This window comes from Oncorhynchus nerka, linkage group LG5 (assembly GCF_034236695.1).
Source record: "Oncorhynchus nerka isolate Pitt River linkage group LG5, Oner_Uvic_2.0, whole genome shotgun sequence".
Lineage (NCBI taxonomy): Eukaryota > Metazoa > Chordata > Actinopteri > Salmoniformes > Salmonidae > Oncorhynchus > Oncorhynchus nerka.
In genome coordinates this window covers 66,239,273-66,256,554 of record NC_088400.1, presented here as the reverse complement: position 1 = coordinate 66,256,554, position 17,282 = coordinate 66,239,273, and the positions used below count along the sequence as shown (strand labels likewise).

At 47.0% G+C, this 17,282-nt stretch overlaps 1 protein-coding gene across 1 annotated transcript; it reads right to left on the bottom strand.

Annotated features, from left to right (window-relative positions):
- Window positions 1–253: 253 nt before the first annotated feature.
- LOC135571828 (G-protein coupled bile acid receptor 1-like) lies at window positions 254–4,180 on the bottom strand. The gene is made up of 2 exons (XM_065018980.1): window positions 2,253–4,180; window positions 254–1,773 (listed from the first exon to the last, which is right to left on the bottom strand). The coding sequence occupies exon 2, from the start codon at window positions 1,664–1,666 to the stop codon at window positions 593–595; it is 1,074 nt and encodes a 357-aa protein (XP_064875052.1). The 5' UTR covers window positions 1,667–1,773; window positions 2,253–4,180; the 3' UTR covers window positions 254–592.
- Between the last annotated feature and the right edge of the window lie 13,102 nt (window positions 4,181–17,282).

The window sequence follows — 17,282 nt, the reverse complement described above, 5'->3', positions numbered from 1 at the left end:
GAGAGAGAAAGATAGAGGGGGAGAGAAAGAGAGAGAGGGAGAGAGAATGAGGGAGAGAGAGAACGAGAGGGGGAGGAGATGAGATGCTGTAGTAATTGATGGAGTAGTCAATTAGATCCATCTTAATTCGACCCATCTGCTCTTTTCATATCCAAATGAGCCCAGTTCATCATCATAGAGGTCTCTGTTGATAATTCATAACATTATGTTTCTCTCTAATGGATTCAATCAACTTGAAAAATAGAAAGATTGGTGACTTTTACAGTGATTGTTTTGAATTTATTATGACTACCCAAGTAGTGTACACATGTATACTGATGGCTTTAAACATAACACACTCAATGGCCCCAATGGCAAGAGTCACACATGCTGTGACTATAAACTGACAGACATGGGAGAGGTGGGGCAACCCTACCAGTCCTGCACCTCGAATGGGGTCTTACTGCTACTCCCTTACAGCTAGAGTCCACAGACTCGGGGCGCCACTGCCCTCATCCAGGAGGAGAGGATGCTTCATCATCCATATGCTATAATCCCCATTTATAATCCCACACGTCCATCCCCAAAGTGAGAGCAGTCCTGTCCTGGCTACTCAGAGAGCCATATCCTCAGAGTCCTGTCTCCTCCTCCATCTGTCTCTGAGTTTATGGAGGAGTTTCCTCACCGGGTCCGTGTACTGCCTGTTGGCCAGCCCCAGGACCAGCGGCATCACTGCCATGCTCCCGATCCCCGTGCACGACAGCACGATGTGTGTGGTGGAGTTCCCGCGCGTCTCCTTGCTGAGCAGAAACGCCACGCAGACGTGTATGTAGATGATGTAGGGCACCCAGCAGGCCAGGAAGGTCAGCGACACGGCGGCCACGCACCGCGTGTAGCGGAGGTTGAGCCGCTGCTCCCGTTCCGAGGCCTGACCGCCCCCCCTAGTCGCCACGGAGCGGTGCAGCCGGCAGATGTCCTTCATCTGGCCCCGGGTGATCCACAGCACACGTCCCATCATGCCCGCGATGGACAGGATGGCAGGCGCCAGCAGCCCGTACACCTCGAGGTAGATGAAGGCGTTGGGGAAGACCCGTCTGTAAGAGCAGCACTCAGAGCCGCCCGGCGCCGCTACCGCTGCCACCACGGTGGAACAGTTCACCGGCGCACCCGGCGCGCCCGTGTCGTTAAACGAGCAGCAGCCGTTCCACCCTGGGCCGGCCCGGTTGTTCCAGCCGAAGGCGGGCAGGGAGGCGTAGAGCAGTGGCGGCGCCCACACGGCGAGCAGCACCAGCGGGAAGTAGCGGTGAACCCAGAAGCTACTATAATGTAACGGACTCACGATGCACATGTACCTCTCATAATGAACTATCACCAGGTTAAACAGGAACGCCAGGAACAAGAAATTAGGAAAAATATGAACCAGGAGACAGGAGCTAAAACTCAGCGGACGGTTGAGTCCCATCCAGGGGATGAACGGCAGGGCCACGCCCGTACACAGGTCAGCCACTAGCAGGCTCAGGAAGAAGTAGTTTGGGGTGTTGTAGAGCTGACGGTTACAGGAAATGCCCAGGATGATGACCAGGTTGGCCAGGATGATGGCGGTAGACAGGGGCACGGTGATGGCGTAGATGAGACGTGCCTCCGACAGCAGCGGCCGCAGAGCAGAGTCATTGGCCAGGTCATCCATGGCTGCGGTTGCGGTGGTTGTGTTCCTCCACAGTTGTCCTTAGCGTGCCAGACCTTTGCCCCCACTGCTACGGAGACTTCCACAGCTCCCATTAAACTGCAGGAAGCCTGGGTGAAGACAGACAGACAGACAGACAGAATACAGTGAGACCAGAGGTCATGGAGCATGATATATTCAGAGCTCAAAAACAAACTGCCTGTTAGTCGCTCTGGATAAGAATGTTGGCTAAATGACCGACATGTAAATGTAAACTCAAACTGCTCTCTGGTCTAGAGACCGTATGTGTCACGTTCTGACCTTAGTTCCTTTGTTTTGTCCTTGTTTTAGTATGGTCAGGGCGTGAGTTTGGGTGGGCAGTCTATGTTTGTTTTTCTATGTTGAATTTTGCGTTTGGCCTGGTATGGTTCTCAATCAGAGGCAGGTGTCATTGGTTGTCTCTGATTGAGAATCATACTTAGGTAGCTTTTTCCACCTGTGTTTCGTGGGTGTTCATTCTCTGTTATGTGTGTCATCCCTAGACTAAGGTCAGGACGTGACAGTACCCCCCCCCCCCCAAAGGTGCGGACTCCGGCCGCAAAACCTGAACCTGTAGGGGAGGGTCTGGGTGGGCTCTGACAGCTCCTGGCTGACTGACGGCTCTGGCAGCTCCTGGCTGACCGGCGGTTCTGGCAGCTCACGACAGACGGGAGACTCTGGCAGCTCAGGACAGACGGGAGACTCTGGCAGCTCAGGACAGACGGGAGATTCTGGCAGCTCAGGACAGACGGGAGACTCTGGCAGCTCAGGACAGACGGGAGACTCTGGCAGCTCAGGACAGACGGGAGACTCAATGGTATTAATTGATCAACAAATCGGGCAGAAAAGAGTCCCAGCAGTATATCAGGGCTTGAGGGTCTGTAATTGAATAACCCTAGTTTATTGGTTAAATGGCCTATTTAGGTAAAGTGTCACAGTGTCTTCGTGTTCTGCCTCTCCACTTGTAGATAGATGTACGTAGATGTTATCTCTTTAAACACAATTACAACAGTCATCATGGCCGCAGGATTGCTGTTTCCTCTCCATTGCCCCAGCGTAAGAGAGAGGAATGTTTCAAAGACCAGTGTCTTTGTTTTCTTCCTGCAGACTGCTGCGGTTCACGTAGATTGATCCCAAAGGAAATGTAATATCAAGCCTTTGGTCTGAATAGGCAGGAAGAGAGAAGGACAACAACTGGGGGGTTGACAAAATGAAAGCCCTATATTACTGTATATGACAGGTAATCATATTTTGATGGGGGGGTAAAGTTGACACAATGAAAGCCCTATATATTACTGTATATGACAGGTAATCATATTTGGATGGGGGGGTTGACAAAATGAAAGCCCTATATTACTGTGTATGACAGGCAATCATATTTGGGTGGGGTGGGGTAGAGTTGACACAATGAAAGCCCTATATTACTGTATATGCTATACATTTCTATCTGAATGTTTTGATAGAAATATAATGGATATATTCTATATGACAAGCAATTGCATAAAATCTATCTAAATGTATTTGTTTTGTAAGCTTGCACACTTCACTCAACTAAACTCACTTCACTAAAGAAATGTACTGGCTAGAACCTAAAAGGGTTATTGGACTGTCCCCATAGGCAAACCCTTTGCAGAACCCTTTTGCTTCCAGGTAGAACCCCTTTGAGTTCCAGGTAGGACCCTTTCCACAGAGGGTTCTACGTGGAACCAAAATGGGTTCTCCTATGAGGACAACCAAAGAACCCTTTTGGAACCCTTTTTTCCAAGAGTGTACTGAACAGACCCCATCAGGTCAGACTCTGTGGTTAGTTATCAAACACCTTCTTTAGGCTTCTGTCATTTCTGGACCCATATCTAGACAAGCACAACTAATGCAGGGTTGTAGAAAGTGACACCACACTGGAAAAAGCTAAGCGTTCCTAGACACATTTCTATGTGAGATACATTGTCTCACATACAGTAACACCCTCATGTACAGATGCAGGATCTTAATTTGATCACGCATTTGTAGCTGAGAATTTTCTTGGTTTATTCAAGGTTTAAAAAGGCTTCTAAAGTATGTAATTTCCACTTTAAAATGCCAGACTTGATTTGAACAGATGGCTCTCTAAAAATACCACGTATGCAGCTAAAGTGAAGGACTAAATTGAAACTTTAGCTTCAGAAAACTCCAACACGATTGCTGAAGTGAAGGATTAAATTGAAGCCTTAGCGGGGAGACAACTTCATTTATAGCTCATTTATGAGCTGAATGGCCCGGCTGCTATGGTGAAAACAGTGGTTGAAGCATTAGCGGGGAGACAACTTCATTTGTAGCTCATTTATGAGCTGAATGGCCCGGCTGCTATGGTGAAAACAGTGGTTGAAGCCTTAGCGGGGAGACAACTTCATTTGTAGCTCATTTATGAGCTGAATGGCCCGGCTGCTATGGTGAAAACAGTGGTTGAAGCCTTAGCGGGGAGACAACTTCATTTGTAGCTCATTTATGAGCTGAATGGCCCAGCTGCTATGGTGAAGCCTTAGCGGGGACAGTGGTTGAAGCCTTAGTGAAAAAGGGTTGAGACAACTTCATTTGTAGCTCATTTATGAGCTGAATGGCCCGGCTGCTATGGTGAAAACAGTGGTTGAAGCCTTAGCGGGGAGACAACTTCATTTGTAGCTCATTTATGAGCTGAATGGCCCAGCTGCTATGGTGACAACAGTGGTTGAAGCCTTAGCGGGGAGACAACTTCATTTGTAGCTCATTTATGAGCTGAATGGCCCGACTGCTATGGTGAGAACAGTGGTTGAAGCCTTAGCGGGGAGACAACTTCATTTGTAGCTCATTTATGAGCTGAATGGCCCGGCTGCTATGGTGAAAACAGTGGTTGAAGCCTTAGCGGGGAGACAACTTCATTTGTAGCTCATTTATGAGCTGAATGGCCCGGCTGCTATGGTGAAAACAGTGGTTGAAGCCTTAGCGGGGAGACAACTTCATTTGTAGCTCATTTATGAGCTGAATGGCCCGGCTGCTATGGTGAAAACAGTGGTTGAAGCCTTAGCGGGGAGACAACTTCATTTGTAGCTCATTTATGAGCTGAATGGCCCGACTGCTATGGTGAAAACAGTGGTTGAAGCCTTAGCGGGGAGACAACTTCATTTGTAGCTCATTTATGAGCTGAATGGCCCGACTGCTATGGTGAAAACAGTGGTTGAAGCCTTAGCGGGGAGACAACTTCATTTGTAGCTCATTTATGAGCTGAATGGCCCAGCTGCTATGGTGAAAACAGTGGTTGAAGCCTTAGCGGGGAGACAACTTCATTTGTAGCTCATTTATGAGCTGAATGGCCCAGCTGCTATGGTGAAAACAGTGGTTGAAGCCTTAGCGGGGAGACAACTTCATTTGTAGCTCATTTATGAGCTGAATGGCCCAGCTGCTATGGTGAAAACAGTGGTTGAAGCCTTAGCGGGAGACAACTTCATTTGTAGCTCATTTATGAGCTGAATGGCCCAGCTGCTATGGTGAAAACAGTGGTTGAAGCCTTAGCGGGAGACAACTTCATTTGTAGCTCATTTATGAGCTGAATGGCCCGGCTGCTATGGTGAAAACAGTGGTTGAAGCCTTAGCGGCTGAGACAACTTCATTTGTAGCTCAGTTATGAGCTGAATGGCTGCTATGGTGAAAACAGTGGTTGAAGCCTTAGCGGGAGACAACTTCATTTGTAGCTCATTTATGAGCTGAATGGCCCGACTGCTAAAAACAGTGGTTGAAGCCTTAGCGGGAGACAACTTCATTTGTAGCTCATTTATGAGCTGAATGGCCCGACTGCTATGGTGAAAACAGTGGTTGAAGCCTTTTAGCGGGAGACAACTTCATTTGTAGCTCATTTATGAGCTGAATGGCCCAGCTGCTATGGTGAAAACAGTGGTTGAAGCCTTAGCGGGGAGACAACTTCATTTGTAGCTCATTTATGAGCTGAATGGCCCAGCTGCTATGGTGAAAACAGTGGTTGAAGCCTTAGCGGGGAGACAACTTCATTTGTAGCTCATTTATGAGCCGAATGGCCCGACTGCTATGGTGAAAACAGTGGTGAAGCCTTAGCGGGAGACAACACTGCTTCATTTGTAGCTCATTTATGAGCTGAATGGCCCGACTGCTATGGTGAAAACAGTGGTTGAAGCCTTAGCGGGGAGACAACTTCATTTGTAGCTCAGTTATGAGCTGAATGGCCCGACTGCTATGGTGAAAACAGTGGTTGAAGCCTTAGCGGGGAGACAACTTCATTTGTAGCTCATTTATGAGCTGAATGGCCCGGCTGCTATGGTGAAAACAGTGGTTGAAGCCTTAGCGGGGAGACAACTTCATTTGTAGCTCAGTTATGAGCTGAATGGCCCGACTGCTATGGTGAAAACAGTGGTTGAAGCCTTAGCGGGGAGACAACTTAATTTGTAGCTCATTTATGAGCTGAATGGCCCGGCTGCTATGGTGAAAACAGTGGTTGAAGAACCGTTGCTTTTCCATTGCTGTTTTTTCGTTGCACTTGCATTCAGTAGCATCTATGAATCATATTGTACACGGATGGTTTCTAATGTTGTGAGATTCTCGCTAGTGTTTACAGAACAACTGGTTCTGAGAGATTAGGATCAGGAGCTGCAATTGTAACGTTAAGCAACTGTAAGAAAATGGATGACTGCAGTGTAGCCACTATTGTGTGTTCATGGATTGCTAAGGCATAATAATATGAGTGTGTATTCTTGTTTTTAAAATGTAGCTCTGTACCTGTCTATTAATGCTATGTATTGTCATTTTATGTAGTTCTGTCCTTCAGCTGTAATTGTCTGTTGGTGTTCTGTATTATGTCATATTTCATGTTTTATGTTGGACCCCAGGAAGAGGAGCTGCAGCTTTGGCTGTAACAAACATGGACCCAAATAAAATACTAACAAAAAACGTACAACTTCTACAATTATTTTATTTTTTCATTAAATTATAGTCCACATAATGCACATTTCCTGTTGCTGCAGGATTATCCTCCTGCTGTAGAAAATTGGCTCAGATTAAGATCCTACATCTGTAGCCCTACTTTACGAGTTGAAGCTGTTCTTAATGATGTGCTGTAATGTGCCTAAAGGTAATAAGCCAACATGCCAGAATATATGTTGATTCCCAGGACCACCTGGGAACACGCATGACTCCAAGTCGCTTTGGATAAAAGCATCTCCTTAATGGCATATACTATGATCATTACTACTAGTCACTTTAATAACGCCCCTTTAAGAATGTTTACATATCTCGCATTACTCATCTCATATGTAGAAACGGTATCCTTCACTATCTATTCTTTACTATCTATTGCATCTTAACCTCTCTGCCACTGCTCATCCATATATTTTATACTTCTATATTGTCATCCCATTCCTTTAATAGATTGTGTGTATTACGTGTTAGATACTGCTGCACTGTCGGATGTAGAAGCATTTCGCTGTCTGAACTGTAACATAAAGGATTCTCCCATGGACTAACGCATAACCTGTGCTCCCTTGTCAACCCGTTACATCTTGTCAACCCGTTACATGTCAACCCGTTACATCTTGTCAACCCGTTACATCTTGTCAACCCGTTACATCTTGTCAACCCGTTACATCTTGTCAACCCGTTACATCTTGTCAGCCCGTTACATCTTGTCAACCCGTTACATCTTGTCAGCCCGTTACATCTTGTCAGCCCGTTACATCTTGTCAGCCCGTTACATCTTGTCAGCCCGTTACATCTTGTCAACCCGTTACATCTTGTCAACCCGTTACATCTTGTCAACCTTGTCAGTTACATCTTGTCAGCCCGTTACATCTTGTCAGCCTTGTCAGCCCGTTACATCTTGTCAGCCCGTTACATCTTGTCAACCCGTTACATCTTGTCAACCCGTTAGCCCGTTACATCTTGTCAGCCCGTTACATCTTGTCAACCCGTTACATCTTGTCAACCCGTTACATCTTGTCAACCCGTTACATCTTGTCAACCCGTTACATCTTGTCAGCCCGTTACATCTTGTCAACCCGTTACATCTTGTCAACCCGTTACATCTTGTCAACCCGTTACATCTTGTCAACCCGTTACATCTTGTCAGCCCGTTACATCTTGTCAGCCCGTTACATCTTGTCAGCCCGTTACATCTTGTCAACCCGTTACATCTTGTCAACCCCGTTACATCTTGTCAACCCGTTACATCTTGTCAACCCGTTACATCTTGTCAACCCTATACAAAAGGGTTAAATGAATGGCTTCCATTCTTTCAAAATGGAGTGTTCATTTAGATCAGGGATGGGCAACTCCAGTCCTTGGGGGCCTGATATGTGTCACACCTTTGCCCCAGCCCCATCTAACACACCTGACTCCAATAATCAACTAATCATGATCGTCAGTTTAGAATTCAATTAGTTTAAATCAGCTGTGATTACTAGGGATGTGGATAAAGTGTGACACTACTCCGACCCCTGAGGACTGGAGTTGCCCAGCCCTGAATAAGATGCATTGCTCAGAGAAATGGTAGGTTAGAGAGGAGTGTTTCTGAATCCTGGTCCTGTGGCTCCAAAGGAGTGCACATTCTAGTGTTTGCCTTAGCACTAACACACCTGATTAAAATCATCAAATCTCGATGATGAGTTGATCATTTGAATCAGGTGTGTAGTGCTAAAACAGGACCAGGATTACAAAAACACTGGGTTATAGCCGGATGTAACTGTGTTTCTCCTATTAGAAAATCCTCCTATGACAAAATACTCATTTACTTTTGATCATTTTACAGTAAAAAAAGGCAAATGTACATTTTCATTTTACAGTAATTTGACAATTATAATTAAGGTTTAGTCAAGTCTACTTTTAACTGAGCTCCAACTCCTCAGAGGTTGAAGAACCCTAAATGCTCATGTGATTCATAAGTCTTGATTCATATGTCCATTACAAGAAAATGGTGTTGAAGACAAAGCTCACCTTTGTAGGACAAGAGATTCAGTCGTCGGTTCCCTGTGAAGGAGAAACGCCGTATCGTCATTTGATTAGAGAACAGGTGTATGCCACAGACAGGTATTGCTTATATCAACAACCTGTAGATCCCAAATAACACCCTTTCTCCTCTGTGACCTTCCACACTCTCTAAATGACTTGTCACACTACACACACTCCCTGTGGTGAATCTAGCCAACGCTACAGAGAACTGTCCTCAGAAAGCCCTTGTGGTGAGGCAGAGAGGAGCTGAGTGCAGGGGCTTCCTAACAGATGCTGGGTCTTAAAGGGGAAGTACACTCAGAGAGGGGAAGTGGGAGCACTGCCTGTAAGCAGTGAGTTGCTGTCAGTCAGGTGCCACAACAGAGCTAAAGGGAGTATTCACATTATACATTTGGGAAATGTGTGGACTGCGGATGTGTTTATGAAATGATGCCTTATTGGCCATCTTAAATGAAGAAATTACTGGCCATTATGAATGAAGATCACGTGATGAACTACATGTCGACAACGATCCTCTTCGGTATGTTCCTTTTCCACCGGGCCCCCAACGCAAGCACACATTCCTTACTTCTCAATACACAACCCCAGATGCTCCTGTATCCAACACAACATTCCTATGAATGTATGTCCTTTGCAAACATTTACACCTAATGGTATATACAGTATATTAATCTATAGAGCTGGTCAAATAAGCGTCATCTTTAAACATCTCTGTAGATGGATGGCTGGGCTTCCAGTCCACCAGTTATGCTGTATAAACACAGACTCCCTCAGCAATAGTTTGGACTTGGCAATGAGACGGATTGGTCCGTAGCACTGGGGGCCCGTAGCGTCTAATGTGATAACGCTTTTAAACACAACTCTCCTCCAAAGCCTGCTAGCTAAGGAGACATTGTGCAGGGAAGACACACACACACAATACAAACATGCACAAGCACACACACACATATAACACAATATGGAGGGTTATCAGTCAGTTGAAAGAGGAAGATGACAGAGAACTCAGACATAAACCAAAAGGCTCCCTCACTTTTAGGATTTCTGTCTTCTAGGAAATACAAGAGCAAAACACTAAAATAGTAGAAATGATTCTCCTTTTATCTAGTTCTCTAGAAACTTCTCTAAATAATATGGTTCTCCAAAGCTATCAGCCACAACTCTCCCCATATCCCCCAGGAATCAAGGTGTTCTCAGTCCACTGACTTAGTAAAGGGTAATAAACATGTTGTAATAATAAATGTGTTGACTTTTACGTGTAGTATAACCACCTCTTTCTCACTGTATCGGTTTGCTACAGGAGCCTATACCCTCTTTGTGGTCGACCCCTATTCAATTCCACGAACTATCTCTCACAGGCTGTAAATCCTTAGAGACAGGCTGGTGCTAAATCCCTGGGCAGCTCCTTTTGTGATAAACACACACATTAACCTTTGAGGCCAAAAACACTAACGTTAGCAGTGGCACTGCGACAGACAAACATAAAATCCTCATACCGCTCTAAGACCAATTACACTCATCGCAGGTGTTACTTTTACCAGGTCGCCAAGCCAGCTCCAACCTACCCCAGCCATGCCCATAAGCTGAGGTAACGTTGAGAGGATGTTGTGTGAACGTTTGTATGTACGTAGCAAAAGAGGTCTCTGTTGTGTGACTGACATGAAATATGAAGGTCATGCCACACTGGGTATTTAAAGCACATTGGTACACGGCGCGTGCAGGTGCACTCAGAACGAGTGTGTCAACAGCATCACAGTTGGGCTGGTTTGAGATATCCAGATGTAGGAAATAAGCGCTTGGGCACACTGTCCTGGGAGACCGTTTTGTTTCCCCTCTGCTGGATATGAGAAACGGAGGTGTGGAAGAGGGGGGATAGAGAAAGGACAGGAGGAAGGTGATGGATGGAATAGAGAGAAAAGAAAGCAGGTGACTGGTAAAAGGAGCGATTGGGGAGGAGGAGGGCTATGGATGGAATGGAGTGATGGAAGGAGGAGGGCTATGGATGGAATGGAGTGATGGGAGAAGGAGGGCTATGGATGGAATGGAGTGATGGAAGGAGGAGGGCTATGGATGGAATGGAGTGATGGAAGGAGGAGGGATATGGATGGAATGGAGTGATGGAAGGAGGAGGGATATGGATGGAATGGATGGAAGGAGGAGGGCTATGGATGGAATGGAGTGGATGGGAGAAGGAGGGGGCTATGGATGGATGGAATGGAGTGATGGAAGGAGGAGGAAGGAGGAGGGCTATGGATGGAATGGATGGAATGGAGTGATGGAAGGAGGAGGGATATGGATGGAATGGAGTGATGGGAGGAGGAGGGCTATGGATGGAATGGAGTGATGGAAGGAGGAGGGCTATGGATGGAATGGAGTGATGGAAGGAGGAGGAGGGCTATGGATGGAATGGAGTGATGGGAGGAGGAGGGATATGGATGGAATGGAGTGATGGAAGGAGGAGGGCTATGGATGGAATGGAGTGATGGAAGGAGGAGGGCTATGGATGGAATGGAGTGATGGAAGGAGGAGGAGGGCTATGGATGGAATGGAGTGATGGGGAGGAGGAGGGCTATGGATGGAATGGAGTGATGGAAGGAGGAGGGCTATGGATGGAATGGAGTGATGGAAGGAGGAGGGATATGGATGGAATGGAGTGATGGAAGGAGGAGGAGGGCTATGGATGGAATGGAGTGATGGGAGGAGGAGGGATATGGATGGAATGGAGTGATGGAAGGAGGAGGGCTATGGATGGAATGGAGTGATGGGAGAAGGAGGGCTATGGATGGAATGGAGTGATGGAAGGAGGAGGGCTATGGATGGAATGGAGGGATGATGGAAGGAAGGAGGAGGGATAATGGATGGAATGGATGGAATGTGATGGGAGGAGGAGGGCTATGGATGGAATGGAGTGATGGAAGGAGGAAGGAGGAGGGCTATGGATGGAATGGAGTGATGGAAGGAGGAGGAGGATGGAATGCTATGGAAGGAGGAGGAATGGAGCTATGGAATGAGTGATGGGAGGGAAGGAGGAGGGCTATGGATGGAATGGGAAGGAGATGGAAGGAGGAGGGGGAGGAGGGGGCTATGGATGGAATGGAGTGATGGAAGGAGGAGGAGGGCTATGGATGGAATGGAGTGATGGAAGGAGGAGGGATATGGATGGAATGGAGTGATGGAAGGAGGAGGGCTATGGATGGAATGGAGTGATGGAAGGAGGAGGAGGGCTATGGATGGAATAGAGAGAAAAGAAAGCAGGTGACTGGTAAAAGGAGCGATTGGGGAGGAGGAGGGCTATGGATGGAATGGAGTGATGGTAGAAGGAGGGCTATGGATGGAATGGAGGAAGGATGGAAATGGAGTGATGGAGGGCTATGGATGGAATGGAGTGATGGGAAGGAGGATGGAATGATATGGATGGAAATGGAGGGGGAGGATGGAAGGAATGGAGTGATGGAGGGATATGGATGGAATGGAGTGATGGAAGGAGGAGGATGGAAGGAGGAGGGATATGGATGGAATGGAGTGATGGGAGGATGGAATGGAGTGATGGGAGGAGGAGGGCTATGGATGGAATGGAGTGATGGAATGGAGTGATGGAAGGAGGAGGAGGGCTATGGAATGGAGTGATGGAATGGAGGGCTATGGATGGAATGGAAGGAAGGAGGAGGGCTATGGATGGAATGGAGTGATGGAAGGAGGAGGGATATGGATGGAATGGAGTGATGGAAGGAGGAGGGATATGGATGGAATGGAGTGATGGAAGAAGGAGGAGGGCTATGGATGGAATGGAGTGATGGAAGGAGGAGGGAGGGCTATGGATGGAATGGAGTGATGGAAGGATGGAATGGAGTGATGGAAGGAGGAGGAGGAGGAGGGATATGGATGGAATGGAGTGATGGAAGGAGGAGGGCTATGGATGGAATGGAGTGATGGAAGGAGGAGGGATGGATGGATGGAATGGATGGAATGATGGAAGGATGAATGGAGGGATATGGATGGAATGGAGTGATGGAAGGAGGAGGGATATGGATGGAATGGAAGGAGGAGGAGGGCTATGGATGGAAGGATGGGAGGAGGCTATAGATGGAATGGAGTGATGGAAGGAGGGAGGGCTATGGATGGAATGGAGTGATGGAAGGAGGAGGGATATGGATGGAATGGAGGATGATGGAGAGGAGGAGGGATGGAATGGAGTGATGGAAGGAGGAGGGGCTATGGATGGATGGAATGAGTGATGGAAGGAGTGATATGGATGGAATGGAGTGATGGAGGAGGAGGGCTATGGATGGAATGGAGGAGGGATATGGATGGAATGGGAGGAGGAGGGGCTATGGATGGAATGGAGTGATGGAAGGAGGAGGGCTATGGATGGAATGGAGTGATGGAAGGAGGAGGGATATGGATGGAATGGAGTGATGGGAAGGAGGAGGGCTATGGATGGAATGGAGTGATGGAAGGAGGGAGGGGGATATGGATGGAATGGAGTGATGGAAGGAGGGCTAGGGAATGGAGTATGGATGGAATGGATGGAATGGAAGGAGGGAGGGGCTATGGATGGAATGGAGTGATGGAAGGAGGAGGGCTATGGATGGAATGGAGTGATGGAAGGAGGAGGGCTATGGATGGAATGGAGTGATGGAAGGAGGAGGGCTATGGATGGAATGGAGTGATGGAAGGAGGAGGGCTATGGATGGAATGGAGTGATGGAAGGAGGAGGGCTATGGATGGAATGGAGTGATGGGAGGAGGAGGGGGAGAATTCCGACATGAGAAGAGGAGGGAGTGATGGCAGCAATACCGAGGAATAGACAGATAAAATGGGAGGATTGGGAGGAGAGTTGAATGACGTAGGAGGATATAGTATAGACTATAGAGGGATGAGAGGAGAGGAGTGATGGCGGTGGAAGCCATACGTTATACCCAGTAGCTTCCTGTGCATCTGACTGTAGAGTTCTCCAAACCTGTATTGTCCCTGTCTGGGTTTCATCACCATATCCGTGACCAATCATACACAGTCTCATTGGAGCCTGGCAACCAACTACAACAGAGGATAAAGCACTATCCTTCAGCTACATTAAAACCCACACATGATTAAATAGGAATTAGATGAGGACAGTTAGTGTTACTGTACTTGGGCCTTTGCAAATCCCGACAAACAACTACTAAACACACCCATAAAATGTGATAATGCCTTGGTCTTTCTGTTATACTAGCTCTGTCCCTCCCACACACTCTCTCTAAAGACCAGTTTGGTAAAGAGGTAGACATTTCACAAGCATTGGCATAGCAACAAAACAGTAGCTACTTGGCTAATGCGTTTCCTGCTGGGTAGAATATATAGGCCACTGCAATAAAACAGCAATATCATTACATTCTTACAGGACATAAACATCTGCTTATGAGGCTTTTCCTAGAGGAAAGCCTCATAAGACAGGAGATCATTTTAGCCCCTCGGGTTCACAGGAAAATATGGTAGCCTAACTTTCTCAACTCCAGTCCTCCAGAACACCCAGCAGCACATATTTTTGTTGTAGCCCCCCCCAAACAAAACTCACCTGATTCAACTCATTAAGGGCTTTATGATTAGTTGTCAAGTTGAATGAGGTGTACTACAACAAAATGTATACTGTTACTTGGGTGTACTGGAGGAATGGAAAACACTGGGAAACACTGGACTAGTGGCCACTGCCTCTTCCTAGAAAGGAGGTTATCCTCACCTCATTTTCCTACAATTTATGTGCTTTCCCCTTTTAAAGCTTGAATTTGACGAAGAAAATCAAGATATATAGCCACTGATTCTTGAAGAATATAACTTAAAATGCCCCATCAGCTTAGTTCTACTGTCGTACCCCCATTAGAACCCAAAACATAAACATGTTTTACTCCCATTCTTCTCTTCAGATCATCTCAAGCTCTGTAAGGTTGAATGGGGAGGGTCGCTGCACACATTATCAGGTCTCTCCAGAGATGTTCGATTGGGTTCTGGCTGGGCCACTCAAGGACATTCAGAGACTTGTCCCGAAGCCAATCCTGGGTTGTCTTGGCTGTGTGCTTAGGGTCGTTGTCCTGTTGGAAGGTGAACTGTCGCCCCAGTCGTGGTCCTGAGCGCTCTGGAGCAGGTTTTCATCAAAGATCTTGGTGTACTTTCCTCTGATCATCTTTCCTTCGATCCTGACTAGACTCCCAGTCTCTGCCACTGAAAAACATCCCCACAGCATGATGCTGCAACCACCATGCTTCACCGTAGGGATGGTATTGGCCAGGTTATGAGCGGTGCCTGGTTTCCTCCAGACGTGGCAATTGGAATTCAGGCCAGAGAATCTTGTTTCTTATGGTCTGAGAGTCCTTTAGGTGCCGTTTGGCAAACTCCAAGTGGGCTGTCATGTGCCTTTTAATGGCTTCCATCTGGCCACTACCATAAAGGCCTGATTGGTGGAGTGCTGCAGAGATGGTTGTCCTTCTGGAAGGTTCTTCACTTCTTCCACAGAAGAACTCTGGAGCTCTGTCAGAATGACCATCGGGTTCTTGGTCACCTACCTGACCAAGGCCCTTCTCCCCCGATTGCTCAGTTTGGCCAGGCGGCAAGCTCTTTTTTATTTTTATTTTACCTTTATTTAACCAGGCAAGTCAGTTAAGAACAAATTCTTATTTTCAATGACGGCCTAGGAACAGCGGGTTAACTGCCTGTTCAGGGGCAGAACGACAGATTTGTACCTTGTCAGCTCGGGGGTTTGAACTTGCAACCTTCCGGTTACTAGTCCAACGCTCTAACCACTAGGCTACCCTGCCGCACCTCTAGGAAGTGTCTTGGTGGTTCCCAAACTTCTTCAATTTTAGAATGATGGAGGCCACTGTTGTTGCCATACCAGGCAGTGATGCAACCAGAGGATGCTCTCGATGGTGCAGCTGTAGAACCTTTTGAGGATCTGAGGACCAATGCCAAATCTTTTCAGTCTCCTGAGGCGGAATTGGTTTTGTCGTGCCCTCTTCCGACTGTCTTGGTGTGCTTGGACCATGTTAGTTTGTTGATGATGTGGACACCAAGGAACTTGAAGCTCTCAACCTGCTCCACTACAGCCCCGTCGATGAGAATGGGGGTGTGCTCGATCCTCCTTTTCCTGTAGTCCACAATCATCTCCTTTGTCTTGATCATGTTGAGGGAGAAGTTGTTGTCCTGGCACCACACAGCCAGGTCTCTGACCTCCTCCCTATAGGCTGTCTCATGCCACTGTTGTGTCATCGGCAAACTTAATGATGGTATTGGAGTCGTGTATGGCCGTGCAGTCATGAGTGAAAAGGGAGTACAGGAGGGGACTGAGCACGCACCCCTGAGGGGCCCCCGTGTTGAAGATCAGCGTGGCGGATGTGTTGTTACCTACCCTTACCACCTGGGGGCGGCCCGTCAGGAAGTCCAGGTTCCAGTTGCAGAGGGAGGTGTTTAGTCCCAGGGTCATTAGCTTAGTGATGAGCTTTGATGGCACTATGATGTTGAACGCTGAGCTGTATTCAATGAACAGCACTCTCACATAGGTGTTCCTTTTGTCCAGGTGGGAAAGGGCAGTGTGGAGCGCAATAGAGATTGCATCATCTGTGGATCTGTTTGGGCGGTTTGCAAATTGGAGTGGGTCTAGGGTTTCTGGGATAATGGTGCTGTGAGCCATGACCAGCCTTTCAAAGCACTTCATGGCTACAGACGTGAGTGCTTCAGGTTGGTAGTTATTTAGGCAGGTTATCTTAGTGTTCTTAGGCACAGGGACTATGGTGGTCAGCTTGAAACATGTTGGTATTACAGACTCAGACGCAAAACATTCCTGTAGCTTAGCATCTCTTGGGGACCTTCAATGCTGCATACATTCTTTGGTACCCTCTGTGGCTCGACACAATCCTGTCTCGGAGCTCTACACAATCCTGTCTCGGAGCTCTACAGACAATTCCTTTGACCTCATGGCTTGGTTTTTACTCTGACATGCACTTTCAACTGTGGGACCTTATATAGACAAGTGTGTGCCTTTCCAAAGCATGTCCAATCAATTGAATTTACCACAGGTGGACTCCAATCACATTGTAGAAACATCTCAAGGATGATCAATGGAAACAGGATGCACCTGAACTCAATTACAAGTCTCATAGCAAAGGATCTGAATACTTATGTAAATACAGTATCAGTTTTATTTCAATACATTTCCACAAAAAAAAACTGTTTTCGCTTTGTCATTATGGGGTAGCGTGTAGATTGAGGAACATTATTTAATACATTTTTGAATAAGGGCTGTAACATAAAATGTGGAAAAAGTCAAGGGGTCTGAATACTTTCCAAATGCACTGTATCTGAGTCATATCTGTATAATGTTAGATTAGCCTAGAAGCTATTTTGGCTAGGGCACCCTGTAGCGTGGCTGAATGCATTAGATCAAGCACACAGATCCAAGCTTACAACAACAAATTACAAATTTGATGATGCAGTTGACTTAGTAGTATGCTTATCATATCGCTAATCACAGCAGTGTTCTGGTCCCTACAGTGTGTAACAAATCGCACCCTATTCCCTATATAGTGCACTACTTTTGACCACAACCCTAGTCAAAAGAAGACCACAATAGAGAATAGGGTGCCATTTGAGAGAC